Source organism: Herpailurus yagouaroundi, unplaced genomic scaffold (genome assembly GCF_014898765.1).
Source record: "Herpailurus yagouaroundi ecotype Mexico unplaced genomic scaffold, PumYag 295, whole genome shotgun sequence".
Taxonomy (NCBI): Eukaryota; Metazoa; Chordata; class Mammalia; order Carnivora; family Felidae; genus Herpailurus; species Herpailurus yagouaroundi.
Window position 1 is genome coordinate 1,804,952 of NW_024412512.1, and position 16,286 is coordinate 1,821,237.

The 16,286-nt window shown below is 42.5% G+C and overlaps 1 protein-coding gene across 1 annotated transcript in view; it reads left to right on the forward strand.

The window, feature by feature from the left end:
* LOC121021503 (zinc finger protein 77-like) overlaps positions 1–11,372 on the forward strand; it is a 74,876-nt gene extending 63,504 nt beyond the window's left edge. The window contains exons 2-3 of the mRNA XM_040461915.1: positions 8,275–8,455; positions 9,105–11,372. Coding sequence (XP_040317849.1) covers positions 8,275–8,455; positions 9,105–10,374 — 1,451 coding nt within the window. The 3' untranslated portion in view covers positions 10,375–11,372. The remainder of the gene's footprint in view (positions 1–8,274; positions 8,456–9,104) is intronic.
* Positions 11,373–16,286: the final 4,914 nt, after the last annotated feature.

The window sequence follows — 16,286 nt, forward strand, 5'->3', positions numbered from 1 at the left end:
TGCAGGAACCTGTCTGCTGTGGGTAAGGATGGCTCCATACCTTCACTAGTCATTTAGGGAAGAAATGTTTCTTACAATTGGCTATTCTTACTGGGCCGGAGGAATGGGAATACATTGGAAGAAGGACAGAGTTGTTCCAAGCATTCATGAAACCTATCTGGAGTCATATAGCTTTTCCACAAAAGCATAGTTTTATGTGTTAAATTGGTTGTTTATTACCCTGTTTTTTAAGTTTATTTATTTTGAGAGGGAGAGAGAGTGTGTGTAGGCACTACTCATGAGAGTGGGGGACGGGGAGAGACAGAATCCCAAGGAGGCTCCGCACCGTCAGCACAGAGCGCAATGTGGACTTGATCTCACGAACCGTGAGATCATGACCTGAGCTGAAACCCAGAGTTGGGTGCTTAACCAACTGAGCAAGCCACCAGGCACTCCAAGGCCACTAGTTTTAAGACCAAGAAATGTTGCCGACTTGCTACATGCCAGCACAGGGAGGAGACAAACAAATAAGTTGTAAAGGAAACAACAGGACAAAACCACTGAAAATGAGCTACATGAAATGGAGATAAGAGACCTACCAGAGGCAGAGTTCAAAGTCATGGTCCTGCAGATCCTCACCAGTCTTTTGAGAGAAGAGTGTAGAAACACAGCCCTTCAACAAGAAGATAGAAACTATAAACAAAAACCAGTCACAGCTCAGAGTTTCCATAACTGGCCTGAAAAACACCAGATGGGATCTGCAGGAGGTAAGAGGATGTTAAGCGCAGATCAGTCATCTGGAAGATGCACTAGTGAGAAGCCACCAGGATGAACAGCAAAAGAACAATACTGACAAATAAGTGAGGACAGGTTCCGGGACCTCTGTCACTACTGGGCTGCTTGGTTCTTGTCCTGGATGCACCAAAGAATCGGAGACGTGTACCAGAATGGGGAGCTGGGGTGGCTTGAGTAGATATGCGTAGTCATTGTGCTTTCCATTAGAGAAAAGGGGCCCCTGCTGGAGTAAGAGGGGCAGTGGCCCCAGGATGCTCTCCTTTGAAGCCTGCTTCGTGTACGTGTAAATTTGCCTTTGGTTGACATTTTGGCTGGCAAAATGGTGGTTGTAGAATATTTGGGCTTCTGTGCCTGTGCCTGCTCATGATTCATTCTGTTAGAATTGTACAGATTTATATATTGTCTATTTATGAGTTTTTGCTATTTAGGAGTTTTATGAGCTTTTGCTGTAACCTTAAGGGTAAGTTGCACTCTTTCTGCACATGGCTTAGCTCTTGAAAGTCCCAATGTGGCTTTTTGGTTTTGAATTTTTTTTTTTTTTAGAGAGAGAGAGTATGCAAGCAGAGGATGGGGCAAAGGGAGAGGGAGAGAGAGAGAGAGAGAGAGAGAGAGAGAGAGAGGAGAGAATTCTCAGGCTACACACTAAGCACGGAGTCCAAAGCAGGGCCTGATTCCATGGCCCTGGTATCATGACTTGAGCCAAAATCAAGAGTCAGATGCTAAACAGACTGAGCCACTGAGGCTCCCTCATACACACCCCTCACACACACCTCCCTCATACACACCTTTGTGGCTTTTGAGCCAGCTCGGTGGCTAGGCCTTTCCTGTTTTGTTAGCCCTTAGAGGTGGCTCTGTAGGTGTGGCTGTTAGCCCCACCCCCCCACCACGCCCCACGTAGGGGTGGCTCTGAGGTTGTGGCCAGATCCGTTTTATCCCTCCTCACTCATGTTTAACTAACTGCCCCACACTATACCATGTCAGGGGGAATAACATTTTAGTAGAGAAGTCTAAGGAGGGGAAGAGAGAGAAAGGGGCAGAAACTTACTAGAAGAAACAAAAGCTGAGAATTTCCCTAATCAGGAGATGGGAACAGATATCCAGATCCAGGAAGGACAGCAAGCCTAAACAGGATGAACCAAAGGACGTTCATGCCAAGACTTACAATAAAACGGGAAAAAACTTAAAACTAAGGAGATAAGGTCTAAGAAGAAAGAGAAAAGCAAACTGTAAACTCTAAGGGAAATTTCGTAAGGCTGTCAGCTGATTTTTTTTTTAGCAGAAACATGGCAAGTCAGTGGGGAGTGCCATAATACTTTCGAAGGGCCAAAAGGAAATAACTATGACCAAGGATATTCTACCAGGCAAAGTTAATCATTCAGAACTGAAAGAGACAGAGCTTCCCAGAGAAAAATAATTAAAGATGTTCATCACCATTAACCCAGCTTTACAAGAAATCTCAAAGGACTTCTTTTAAGTGGAAAAGAAAAGGCCATAAGTAGAAGCATGAAAAGTATGAAAGGAAAAACAAAATTGCTGGCAGAGAGGCACCTGGGCAGCTTAGTCAGTTAAGCATCCAATTTCAGCTCAGGTCATATTCTCACAGTTCCTGGGTCCGAGCCCCATGTCAGGCTTTGTGCTGACCGCTCAGAGCCTGGAGCCTGCTTTGGGTTCTGTGTCTCCCTCTCTCTCTGCCCCTCCTCTGCTCACACTCTGTCTCTCTCTCAAAATAAATAAACGTTAAAAAAAATGTTTTTAATTCCTGGTAGAAGCAAATGTGTGGTAAAGATAGTAAATCAGTCACTTACAGAATTAGTATGAAGGTAAAACTCAAAAGTAGTAAACTCAAAAGTTGTATCTTGAGGTTACTCAAGGGATATACAAGAAAAGATGTGAAATATGTGGTTCCTGGCTGGCTCAGTCAGTAGAGTGTGTGACTCTTCATCTCAGAGTCATAAGTTCAAGCCCCATATTCATTGGTGTGAACCCTTGGGGAAAAAACATGAAGTATGACATCGTACCCATAAAACGTGGGGGAGTAGAAATGTGTTTTAGAATGTGTTCAAATAAGCAATTATTAATGTAATACATACTGCTGTATGCACAAGATATTACATATGAACCTCATGGTGACCATAAACCAAAACCCTATAATCCATGCACAGAAAGTAGTGAAAGGTACACAAGCAAAACATTAGGGAAAGTTGTCCGATCACACGAGGAGAGAGCATGAGTAGAAAGGAACAGAGAAGAACTATGAAAGCACTTAGAAAACATTGAACGAAATAGCAAGAAGTACATGCCTCTCAATAGTTACTTTCAGTATAGGTGGACTGAAGGCTCCAATCAAAAGATCTACAGTGACTGAATGAATAAGAAGAAAAGACCCATGTATATTCTGCCTGCAAGGGAGTCACTGTCACCAAGTGGACACAGACTGAAAGTCAAGCAGATGGAAATAGATTTTCCATGCAAATGGAAGTGGGAGAAAAAGCAGAGGTAGAAATACTTCTATGAGATAAAGCAGACTTCAAAACAAAGACTGTAATAGACAAAGGCCATGACACGATGACAAACAGATCAATCCAACAGGGGGCGTATAACAATTGCATATATCTATGCATCTGACAGGGACACCTCAATATATAAAGCAAACATTACTAAATACAAAGGCAGAAAATGACAGTAGTACAGTAATTGTAAGAGAATTTAACACTCCACTAATGTGAATGCATTGAACGCCTAGACTAATAATCAGTAAGGAAAGAATGGATTTCAATGACACATCAGACCAAATGGACTTAATAGATGTATTCAGGACAGTCCATCCCAAACAGTGGATTACACATTCTTTTCAAGTCTGCATGGAACATTCTGCAGGATAGACCATAGGTTAGGCCCAAAATTTTACAAGTTGCAGTAAATTTAAGACTGAAACCATACCAAGCATGTTTTCCATGCATAGCAGTATGAAAGTACAAGTCAAGTACAAGAAAACAGAAGGAAGCTCCAACGCATGGAGCCTAAACAGAATGTTACTAAACAACAAAGAAATTAAAGTGAAGTTGTTAAATACCTCCAGGTATTCACTGAATGAATGCAGTGATGGAAGATTTTTGGCATGTGTAGCATAAGCAGTTTGAAGAGGGAAGTGTATAGTGACATAAGCCTACATCAGGAAACAAGAAAAATCTCAAACATTCTACCATCGCACCTAGAGTAACTAGAAAAAGAACAAGCAAAGCCCAAATCATAGTGAACAGAGCAGAAATAAATGAAATGGAGATTTAAAAATAGATCAATTGCAAGAAGAGCTGGTTCTTTGAAAAGATAAAATTGACAATATCTGGTGAAAGTAATCAAGAAAACAAGAGAGAAGGCTCAAAATTAGAAATGAAACTAATGAAACTAGAAAGAAAACTTGCAATCAACACCACAGAAATACAATGGATTAAAATAGATTAGCATGAGAAATTGTTTGCCAACAAACTGTACAAGCTAGAATAAATAGACAAGTTTTTAGAAACTGTAATCTGCCAAGGCTAGATCAAGACGTAATAGAAAATGTAAATACATCCATTACAAGAAGCAAAATTGAATTACTAGTGAAACAACTCCTAGGAAAAATCCAGAACCATCCAGATGGCCTCACAGGTACATTCTACCAAACATATAAAGAAGAGTTATACCTATCCTACTCAAACTATTCTCAAAAATAGAGGCGGAAAGAATACTTGCAAGTTCATTCCATAAGGCCAGCATTACCCTGATACCAAAACCAGACAAAGTCACTACAAAGAGAAAAAAAGTTACACAGGAATATCCCTGTTGAACATAGATGTCAAATATAAAACAAAATGTTAGCAAACTGAATTCAAAATATATTCAAAGGAGCATTCGCCACAATCAAGTGGGATTTATTCCATGGATGCAAGGATTTAACATAAGCATATCCATCAACATATGATACACCACACTAATGAGATAAATTATTAAAAATCATGTGATCATCTCCATAGATGTAGAAAATCTTTGGACAAAATCGAACCTCCATTCCTCATAAAAACTCTCAAAAAGTGTGTGTACAGGGAATATACCTCAACAGAATATAGGCCACATATGACAAACCCATAGCTACCATACTCAGTGGTCAAGAGCCAAAAGTTTTTCCTCTATGATCAGGAACAAAACACGATGTCCACTCTCACCACTTTGATTTAACACAGTACTGGAAGTCCTAACCAAACAAGTCAGACAAGATTAAGAAATATGCAAACTGTTAAGGAAGATGAAAATATGGTCAATATTTGCAGATGATTTGAAACTATTTATAGGAAATCCTTGAAACTTCACCAAGTACTATTAGAACTAGAATCATTGAAAGATACAAAAGGAATAATACCTAAGTCTGTTGTTTTTCTATAATAACAAAATGGCAGAAAGAGGAATTAAGAAAGCAATCTCATGTTCAGTTCCTTCAAAAACAAGAAAATATAGTGAATAAATGTACTCAATGAAGTTGAAAGGCCTGTACTCTGAAAGTATAAGACATTTAATGAATGAATTGAAAATGACACAATAAGTGGAAAGATATACCATTGTCATGGATTGTAAGGGTTAATATTGTTAAAAATGCCCATACTATGAAAAGCACTCTACATATTCAATGCAATCCCTATTGACATACTAATAATATTTTTCAAAGAACTAGAGCAAAAATTCTAAAATTTTTATTGAAACAGTACAGATTCCAAATAACTAAAGCAATGCTGAGAAAGAAAGCATACCAAAGCTGAAGATACAACAGTCCCAGATTTCAAACTATACTACAAAACTATACGAAACAAAACAGTATCGTACTGGCACAAAAAGAGACCTATAGATCAAGAGAACAGAAGAGAGTCCAGAAATAAAGCCATGCTTATATGGTCAAATCATCCACACAAAAAGGAGCTGATTGTATACAATGGGAAAAAGACTATCTCTTCAATAAATGGTGTTAGAAAAATGAGACAGCTACCTGCAAAAGTAAGGCTCGACCACCTTCTTACATCATCTCACACAAAAGTAAACTCAATATGGATTAGATACTTATGTGTAAGACTTGAACCCACATACCTCTTAAGACAAAACAGAGGAGATAAACTCATGGACGTCATCAGCCTTGGCAATATTTTTGTGGAATTCTCCCTTCAGGTAAGGGAAACAAAAAGAAAAATAAAAAATGGGATGAGGAACGTAACAGACATTTTCCTAAAGGAGATATAGAGTTGGCCACTTAGCACATGAAAAGCTGCTCAATAGCACTTATCCTCAGAGAAATGCAAATCAAAACCACAATGAGCTGTCACCTTAAAGCAGCCAGAATGGCTACTTCCAAAAAACACAGGATATAACGAGTATTGGTGAGGATGTGGAGGAAAGGAAACTCCTCTTGTTGGTGGGATTTAAATTGGTGCAGCCACGTTGGAAAACAGTATGGAGCTTCCACAAAAAGCTAAACATAAGTACCATAAGGTCCATAATTGCATTTCTGGGTAGTTCACCAAAGAAAAAACCAGGACAGTAAGATACATGCACCTCCCCCCCCCCATTCTTTGTGGCATTAGTCACTATTCTCAAGATATGGAAACAATGCAGGTGTCCATCAACAGATGAATGGATAGTGAAGATGTGGTATCTACATACAAGGGACTATCACTCAGCAATATGAAATGGATGAAGTCTTGCGATTTGTGACAACTTGGATGGGTCTAGAGGGTATTATTCCAAGTAAATAAGACAGAAAGACAAACACTGTCTTTTATTTGTGAAATCTAAAGAACATAATGAACAAACAAACAGCAGAAAATAAGGATAGACTTAGAACTACAGAGAATAAAATGGTGTTTGTGAGATTGGAAGGGGATGGAGAGACAGGTGAAATCATGGAGGGGATTGGGGAGAACAGATTTGCACTTATTGAATAAATAAGGAAGGAAGGAAAAGTAGAGCACAGAGAATATGGTCAATAATTTTATAGTAGTTTTGTATAGTGACAGTAATTACACTTATTATGGTGAGCACTTTTTAATGTATATAATTGTCCAACCACTATGTTGTACAACTGACAATAGTGTAGATCAATATGCTTCCACTAAAAACAAAACAAAACACAGGTATCCATTAGCAATGACCTTGAAGACTATGAATCCATCTTCCAAATTGCTTGATGCCCTTCAAATACTCCCCCCTGCTGAGCTGTTCTCCAGGGGCAGGGCAGTAGCCACACACACCACCCGACCTCCCGTTGGCAACTGGGACAGTGCAGAAGGCTTCACCAAGGGCCTCTGTGCCTTCAGGACAGACCAGCAACCCTCGGGTGCACCAGGTGCCAGAGAAGGGGAAAGCATTTGGACACATCCATTAGGAAGGAGACTCAGTCTTTCTTTGAGAAGATGATGTTTGTCATTCATTTGGCTTCCCTGCCAGACTTTTCATCCATTCTCACCGTCAAAGTGAGCCTTTTGTGTTCCTCTTGTAGGGGTAGGGGTGGATGTGTGCATCTTGCCTAGTTAGTATCTGATAATAATCTGATAATACTTATCTCCACATTGGTCTCCATATATTTTGAAGTATGGCTGAGTAAAGAGGCTGCCATTTCATACACTCTTCTTCTTAATGGCAAAGTCCCAGGGGCGCCTGGGTGGCACAGTCGGTTGGGCGTCCGACTTCAGCCAGGTCACGATCTCGCGGTCCGTGGGTTCGTGCCCTGCGTCGGGCTCTGGGCTGATGGCTCAGAGCCTGGAGCCTGTTTCCGATTCTGTGTCTCCCTCTCTCTCTGCCCCTCGCCCGTTCATGCTCTGTCTCTCTCTGTCCCAAAAATAAATAAACGTTGAAAAAAAAATTTTTTTAAATGAAAAAAAATGGCAAAGTCCCAAACCACCAGGGTCCCCAGAATTTTTCTGTGGTCATGTGTCCATTCTTCCTGATGAACTTCCTTTACATTTTGGGATCGGTATCTGACTGGAAGTCGATGTAAGGTCTATTTCTTATCCTGAAACCTCAGACCATTCCCAATAAATTAAATTATGCTACTAATATGAGAAAAAATGAAATATGGCCTTTTGTAGCAACGTGGATGGAACTGGAGAGTGTGATGCTAAGTGAAATAAGCCATACAGAGAAAGACAGATACCATATGGTTTCACTCTTATGTGGATCCTGAGAAACTTAACAGGAACCCATGGGGGAGGGGAAGGAAAAAAAAAAAAAAAGAGGTTAGAGTGGGAGAGAGCCAAAGCATAAGAGACTGTTGAGAACTGTGAACAAACTGAGGGTTGATGGGGGGTGGGAGGGAGGAGAGGGTGGGTGATGGGTATTGAGGAGGGCACCTTTTGGGATGAGCACTGGGTGTTGTATGGAAACCAATTTGACAATAAATTTCATATATAAAAAATATATAAATAAATAAATAAATAAATAAATAAATAAATAAATAAATAATGCTACTAATTCTTGCAGGTTGTCGAAGTCAAGGTAACACAAGTACATCAAGGCTTCAGTGGAGCATTTTGCTGAATGAGCCACTGGGGGAAGAGAAAACAGGAATATTTACAAGAAAAGATTCGTGTTCTGTTTTTGGAGAAAAGCAGACATTTTGTAGCAGAGGAGATCACCGGCAAACCCAGGAAGGGCATTCAAGGTGACTGACACTTGCATGGGAGGAATGGGGATGTTGGCGATTATGAGACTAGAAATTAAAGAACAGCTGTAAGCCTAGCACAACAATTGTGTAGTCGGAATTTTCACAAGACAGAGTTTTTTGTTTTAAAAAAAAATTTTTTTAATGTTTATTTTTGAGAGAGAGAGAGAGAGACAAAGCATGAGTGGGGGAGGAACAGAGAGAGAGGGAGACACAGAATCCAAAGCAGGCTCCAGGCTCTGAGCTGTCAGCACAGCCCGACACGAGGCTCAAACCCACAAACTGTGGGATCATGACCTGAGCTGAAGACGGATGCTTAACCGACTGAGCCACCCAGGTGCCCCACAAGACAAAGTTTTTATAAATGCATTGTAGATATTGATCATCTGTAAAACAATTCAGTTGGGAAGAATGATCAGGGAAAACTATATGTAAGAAGCCCAGAAAGTTATGACTTTGAGTCCTTAGCCAGAGCAGTAAGCTTGTACCACTTTGTAAGCATGGAGACAGTGCCACAAACATACCCATTCATTGACAATGGCCATTAGGTAGTCCAATAATGATTAACAAACATCAATATATCATTAATTAATAAAGAGATCGCTTATAAGCATTATTCCCTAACCATGTGCCTTCCTATTTTGAACAGAAGTCCTTTGGTGGAGAGTGTCTGTGAACGTATTGAAGGAGATCCATGTGGAGAAACCCTGAACCTGATTACAAGTCTTACTGTGCATGAGGGTTATCCTACTAGAGGCAAATCCTGTCAACATGCTAAGCGTAGAGAAGCCTTCGCAGATGGTTCCTTCCTTGGGAAGCCAAGAGGATCTCACCCAGGACTCAAACCTAGTCCTGGTGAGGAGTGTGGGCTAGCCTGCAGCTGCGTCGTGAGCCTCAGTGCTCACACGGACACAGACCTTATAGAGGAACCCTATGAAAGTCAGGACACTGGGAGAGTATCTAAGACATCGAAGAGGCTCAGTAGTAAAAAATCTCTAGAGTGCAAGAAATGTGGAAAAGCTTTCACTCGCACGTCTTCCTTTCAGGGTCATGTGCGAGGTGACTGTGGAAAGAGAGTCCATGCGTGTGACGTGTGTGGGAAAGTCTTCAGGTATAACTCAAGCCTGCGGACACATAAGAAAACACACACTGGGGAGAAGTCCTATGAATGTCAGCACTGTGGGAAAGCCCTCTCTGGTCGCAGTGCCCTTGTAAGACATGTGAGAACACACACAGGGGACAGACCCTATGAATGTAAGGAATGTGGGAAATCTTTTTGGAATTGTGGACATTTTAATCGGCACATGACCATGCACAGTATGGTGAAACCCTGTGAATGTAAGCAGTGTGGCAGAGCCTTCCGGGATCAGACAGATCTGCGAATCCATATGAGGACACACACGGGGGAAAGACCCTTTGAATGTCAGCAATGTGGGAAAGCCTTCAGATATCTTGGAAATCTGCGAGAACATATGCGGACACACACGGGGGAGAGACCCTATGAATGTCAGGAGTGTGGGAAAACCTTCAGGTACAACTCAAGTCTGCAAGCTCATGTGAGGACACACACTGGGGAGAGACCCTATAAATGTCAGCACTGTGGAAAAGCCTTCATTCGACACCACACCCTCGTACTACATACTGCAAGAAGACACTCAGTGGGCGGACACTTGGAATGTAAGGAGTGTGGGGAAACTTTCAGGAAGCATCGACCTTTTGAACGTCACATGACCACACACAATGTAGTGAAACCCTATGAATGCGAGGAGTGTGGCAAAGCCTTCAGGTATCACAGAGACCTACAAATACATGCGCGGACACACACTGGGGAGAGACCCTATAAATGTCAGCACTGCGAGAAAGCCTTCACCTCCTCTGAGAACCTGCGAGTACACGTTAGGACACACACTAGAAAGTGACCCTATGAATGTCAGCAGTGTGGGAGGGCCCTCAAGTGTCCATCACACCAGGAAACACATACGTGGACACACACTGGGGAGAGACACCATGATTTTAAGGAGTGTGGACAAACTTTCCAGAAGCGTGAACATTTCAAACGTCAGTCGAACATACACAGTGCAATGAAACTCTGAATAAGCAGCGTGGCCTCCTGGGATCACACACATCTGCAGGTACATATGAGAACACACACTGGGGAAACTTTGTAAATGTCTGCTCTGTGGGAAAGCCTTCGTTTGTCTCTCTTCCCTTCAAGGACACACGGGCAAGCACAGTGACGTGAAACCCTATGAACTTCAGCACCGTGGAAAAGCCTTCAGGTATCCCAGGAATCTGTGAGCACAGACACACTGTGGGAAAGCATTTATTCTCCCTTAAAATTTTATTGGGAATGTGAGCCAACACACTGGAGATGATCCTGAACAAACAAGATTTTGGGAAAACATCAGGTATAGAACTTGATGTATTTTGTTCACAAAAATTCCGGCAGGACAGAAATCTTTTCATTGTTATGAATATGACTTTGCCTTTCAAAGTGCCTCTTCCTTAATGGGGATCCCAAATGTATGAATTCCTAGTTCATGTCCCTGATATGAATGCTAATGGTTTTAAGTGGCCTTCTTTCTCCTCTGCATCTGTACAACATAGATGTTGTTGTCTCAGATTTCAAGTAATCACACTGTTATGCACAACATGTCTCCTTTCCATTAGTATATATCTTGGACCCAGGAGTGAGAAGAGAGAGTGTGTGTGTGTGTGGCAGTGTTTGTACAACTTTATATAATTATAGAAAAAGATTTCTTTAATTTCACCTTGCAGAATGTTTCTAGTATATGATCACAACATGTAGACTTCTATTGTTGAAAGTTCCGTTCTCTGTTGCAGATACTGCAATTTCCTGAGTCAGTACCTACTCTTCTATTCAATCCTTATTATTAAAGGATATATTTTCACATCAGTTCTCCTTTTTTTTTTTTTTTGTTATTTATTTGTTTTGAGAGAGTGGGGGAGGGGCAGAGAGAATTCCAAGCAGGCTCCACACTGTCCACATGCAACCCGATGCAGGGCTTGATCCCACGAATTGCAAGATCATGACCTGAGTGGAAGTCAAGAGTCAGATGTTTAACTGCCTGAGTCACCCAGGTGCCCCGAGCTCTCTCTTTTTATTGAATGGACAATTGGTAAACTTCCAATATTGTTTCTTTTTTGGGACTAATTTTTGGTGTCAGTGAATTTTGTGCCAAGTTGTGACTTCGAAGGACATGCCTTTGCACCATGACTCAGGTTTGCCCGTTTGTTTCCATGAGCAGTGATTGTGGTGGAAATCCTTATGAGGTGCTTTCCTCTGGCCCCCAGGACATAATACCTGGGGTGCCTAGTACCCCTAATATCAGCCAGATCAGCTGGCCAAAATATAGCATCTGATAAATTTTGGACATAGGAACCTCTTCAGTTTTATCCCCATTGGAGATAAAAACACCTCATTGTTTCCATAATATTCCAGAGTCCTGAGGTACCCCAAGTGTATATCAACTATCGGGCTAAATGTTTTTGGTTTTGCCCGTGGCTAAGGCATATGGCCGAGTAGCAGTTTGTAACTCATACTACTGGGCTGGATGTGAAAGGGAAAGCATTGCTGCCGTAGTACCTTTTAAAAAAGGTCTTGCAGGCTGGCTGGCTCAGTCAGTGGAGTGGGCAACTCTTGCACTTAGAGTTGTGGGTTCTATCCCCATACTGGCTGTCAGGATAGTTTTAAAAAATGATACAATGTTATTTAAAAAACAAAAAAGATTTCCGATAGCACACCCAAGCTAATATTTACCACTTTCATCCTATTTAAAATACCTATCCGTAAACTATTGAAAGTCTTCATTGTTCAGAGGAGTGACGTGTAAAATGCCACCAATCAAAAGGAGACGTGTCGGCGATCCACAGTCCTGAGGAGGTTTGTCTGGATCCGAATGTAGTCTCTTTCCTCAAGGCATTCGATGACTGGGATCTCCTAAAACCCCTAAAAACCACAGTTTCCCGCAAACTGGCTGGTTTCAAAAGGCCATGATCCAAAGGCCTGCACAGGTCCAGGTAGGAAGAGTCTGAGTATGCACAGGAGTAGGACTGAAAGCACACTTCTAACGGGTGCGGTTTCTGACCCCAAAGTGAGGTTAATTTTAAGTGTCTATTATTTTACAAGCAAAAACGAGTTTATTGGGAATAGCAAGGATTGCAAGTCAGGACAGGCAAGAAATGGCCAATCCATGGGCAAGTTCAGAGAAGAAAGGAGAGGATGCTCTTTTACAGGAAATGGGGAGAGTTGGGAGGGGTTGTGGTAAAGAAAAAGTCCATTGGGACAAACTGGGGGTTTGAAGATGGTGCCTTCTCATTGGCTGGTCTATGACCACCTCTCAGTGGTGGAGCTGTGATGGTCTGTCATCAGCTGGGCTGTGAGTGTCCTGCTCAAAAGTATGGGAGGAGGAGCCAGACACGTGCGTCTTTCCTACTTGTCTGTGAACGACTAGAAGAAACAGTGTTGTTGATGAGGTGAGTCTAGTGGTGGGAATGAGTTCTTCTATGGAGCTCCAGGCATAACTGCGAATATCTGGAAACGCATCTTCCCAATGTTTGTTGTCCAAAATAGCTCTTAGATGTTTACTTGAATATCGATACCAGAATGGAAACCTGTACTTCCTCCCTGCTAGAAATTGTGCTGAAAAGGATGTTTCTTCCCATGAAGGATGGGTAATTGATTGGTAATGCTTCACTCAGGTGTTTCCTTATTTCCAGTGGAGGAAAAATGGGCCAGGCCTTTCCCTTTTCCTTCAGGCCACTCATGCTTCTGTTGGCCCGCCCCCATTTGACACAGATCAGTTTCTAACTCTGTGTCACATGGCCTCCAGGGATGATGCCCTGGTCCTGGGCATGGTGGGAGTCTGGTTGTATTTCGGGTGGAGTTGGGCTTCATGTCTAAGATGATGTGTGAGGTGAGCAGTCCCACTGGGGCTTGGGAAGGAAATGGTAAAGGGAATGTTCAGGAATGTGGTAGTTTAAATGGAAAATCAAGATATCTGTACAGTGTTTGCAGAGAGGAATGCTTATGTCTAGTCATTCCAACCACTGTCAGAATGGGCCTTCCTCTCTGCTGTCCTCAGTTCACCAATCGATGTGACCACTGGTCACGTGGATACCACACACTAATAAGGCTCAGATATAGCTGCGCTGAACTAGAACAGCATGGAAGCTGTGGATCAGAACCACGCTTCTGTTTCATCACCGGTGGAAAAGAGTTCAAGCTGGACATATTCCATGGAACTCTCTTTTTCTTAGCAGACCCATGACATACATTGTCAAACTGGCTTATAAGTTGTTAGCCCTTCTGCATACCCAGTGGCAGTTTTCCTTCTGAAGCTGGAGTGCTATTCTTTGTAGTGCCTTCAGATTCTGAGAAGTTTTGCTGGGATGCCCATTGATGTCTGTAGGCTGTGACTCTGCACGTGTTCTGTGTGCCTTTAGCGGCTAGCCAGTTCGTGTGACCAACCCAGGTGCCCAGAAAGGCCCAGGATAATCGTGTATTATGACCACATCCTAGGACAGTCAGTGCATGTAAAGAGGGGGTGACACTGGGGAGCACCACGGGGGCGAGCAAGCAGAGCAAGAGGGTGGGCGGCCATGAGCACGAGGCCATGTGGGCAAGTGTCTGCAGTGCCTGGATCGGCATGGAACATCACTGTGTGCTCTGAGCCGACGGTGTGGGACACGAGGGAGGCTCATTATTTATTACCTGACAGTATAGAATCTGGGAAAGAAGGCTCAGTTTCAGTGACCATCCTGAGTGCTTCCTTTCTTCTGTGTCCTCTGGAAAATCACCTGCATTTGTAGGCCTCAGGCAACTCAGACAAGGAGATAAAAAATATCTATCTTACAGATTTTGCTCAGGGGAAACTGGATTTATATATGTTGGTGGAGTTCCTTTATGGAAGGAACACACTGCCGGATATGAGTAAGCAGCAGGTCAAGTGTTCACACAGTCAGCGACAATGGCAGTCATAGCCTCAGACACGGAAGCCGGCCCGGCACTCAGTACTGGGCTGTGACATTCTCTCACTGAGCAGAAACCATTCACCCACCTGTCCTCGGACGAGGCACTTCCTTGTCTGTGATGTGTCGAGGCACATGAAGACCATGTTATGGTCATGTCTGTAAAAGGCTTGAAAATAGAGTCCAGTCCATAAAACTCACCAAATATTCCCTGCTTTTTGCTGATGTGGTGGCTGCCTCTTTATTCATAGTTTGAGCTGCACTGCATTCTTTTTTCTAGATAAGAACTGTGTGGGCACCTGGGTGGTTCAGTCAGTTCAGCATCTGGGTCTTGATTTTGGCTGAGGACATGATTTCATGGTTCATGAGATCGAGCCCCACGGTGGGCTCTCTGCTGATAGCATGGAGCCTGCTTGGGATTCTCTCTCTTCCTCTCTCTCTGTCCCTCCCCTACTCTCTCTTTTTCTCTCTCAAAATATTATTTTTTAATTTATTAATTATTTTTGAGAGAGGGCAAGCAAGGGAGTGGCAGAGAGAGAGAGGGTGACAGAGAATTGGAAGCAGGCTCCATGCTGACAACAGAGAGCCAGCCCCATGTGGGGCTCAAACTCAAGACCCATGAGATCATAACCTGAGCCAAAGTGGGATGCTTAACCAACTGAGCCACCCAGGTGCACCAATAAATAAACATTTTCAAAAAATAAAAACATAAGAACTATGACAATTTTTCAATGATAAATTTACACGTACCTCCTGATGGTATCTGGATTAGACAGCACCCAGTCCAGAGTAAAGGAGAATATCCCACACACTGACATCATCCAGCACATGTCTGAATGTGACATGTCAGAACACGTCCTCACGCGGCTCATGTCACAGTGTGTCCCTCACACTGACACCTCTACCCTCCTTCATGAGTTGTGGTCATTTGATGCGCTAATCCAGGATGATCCTCTCTGACTACAGGTGTGGTCCTGGTGGTCTTTGGCTCAGGGCATCGACAAAGTCATTATCTTAGTCTTATTAATGTACTACAATCATGTTAATCACAAAAGTCTTAATAGATAAGAATTTTAAAAATTGATTCATAGGAGCGCCTGGGTGGCGCAGTCGGTTAAGCGTCCGACTTCAGCCAGGTCACGATCTCGCGGTCCGGGAGTTCGAGCCCCGCGTCAGGCTCTGGGCTGATGGCTCAGAACCTGGAGCCTGTTTCCGATTCTGTGTCTCCCTCTCTCTCTGCCCCTCCCCCGTTCATGCTCTGTCTCTCTCTGTCCCAAAAATAAACGTTGAAAAAAAAATAAATAAAATAAAAATTGATTCATAAGGAAAAAATCCATGAGGTCATATGTAGCTGGTACTATGACTAAGCATGTATGAGAATATGGACAAGAATTGTCTTAAATGAAAAACTGCAAGGCTGATTTGACAACCCATAAATGTAAACAGATAAAATATCATTTTTATATATAAGTCTCACCAGTGAAAAGTAAACAGGGTGTCATTTTGTTGCTATACAAGTTCTATTTAATTAAGATATCAGGGATATATATTTAGGAGGTTGGTGGGAATAGGAAAGTGGAAGACTAAAATAACAATTTCAGGTAACACTGGAAGTTGATAAATTCATGACAAGGTATATGCAGTACAAACACACACACACTCTGGGTTCAGTATTGTACACCCTAAATTTCATGTCCATGTGGAACCTCAGAATACAACCTTCTCTAGAAATAAGTAGTTCAGGGGCACCTGGGTGGCTCAGTTGGTTCGGCGTCTGACTTTGGCTCACGGTTCGTGGGTTCAAGCCCCACATCGGGCTCTGTGCTGACAGCTCAGAGCC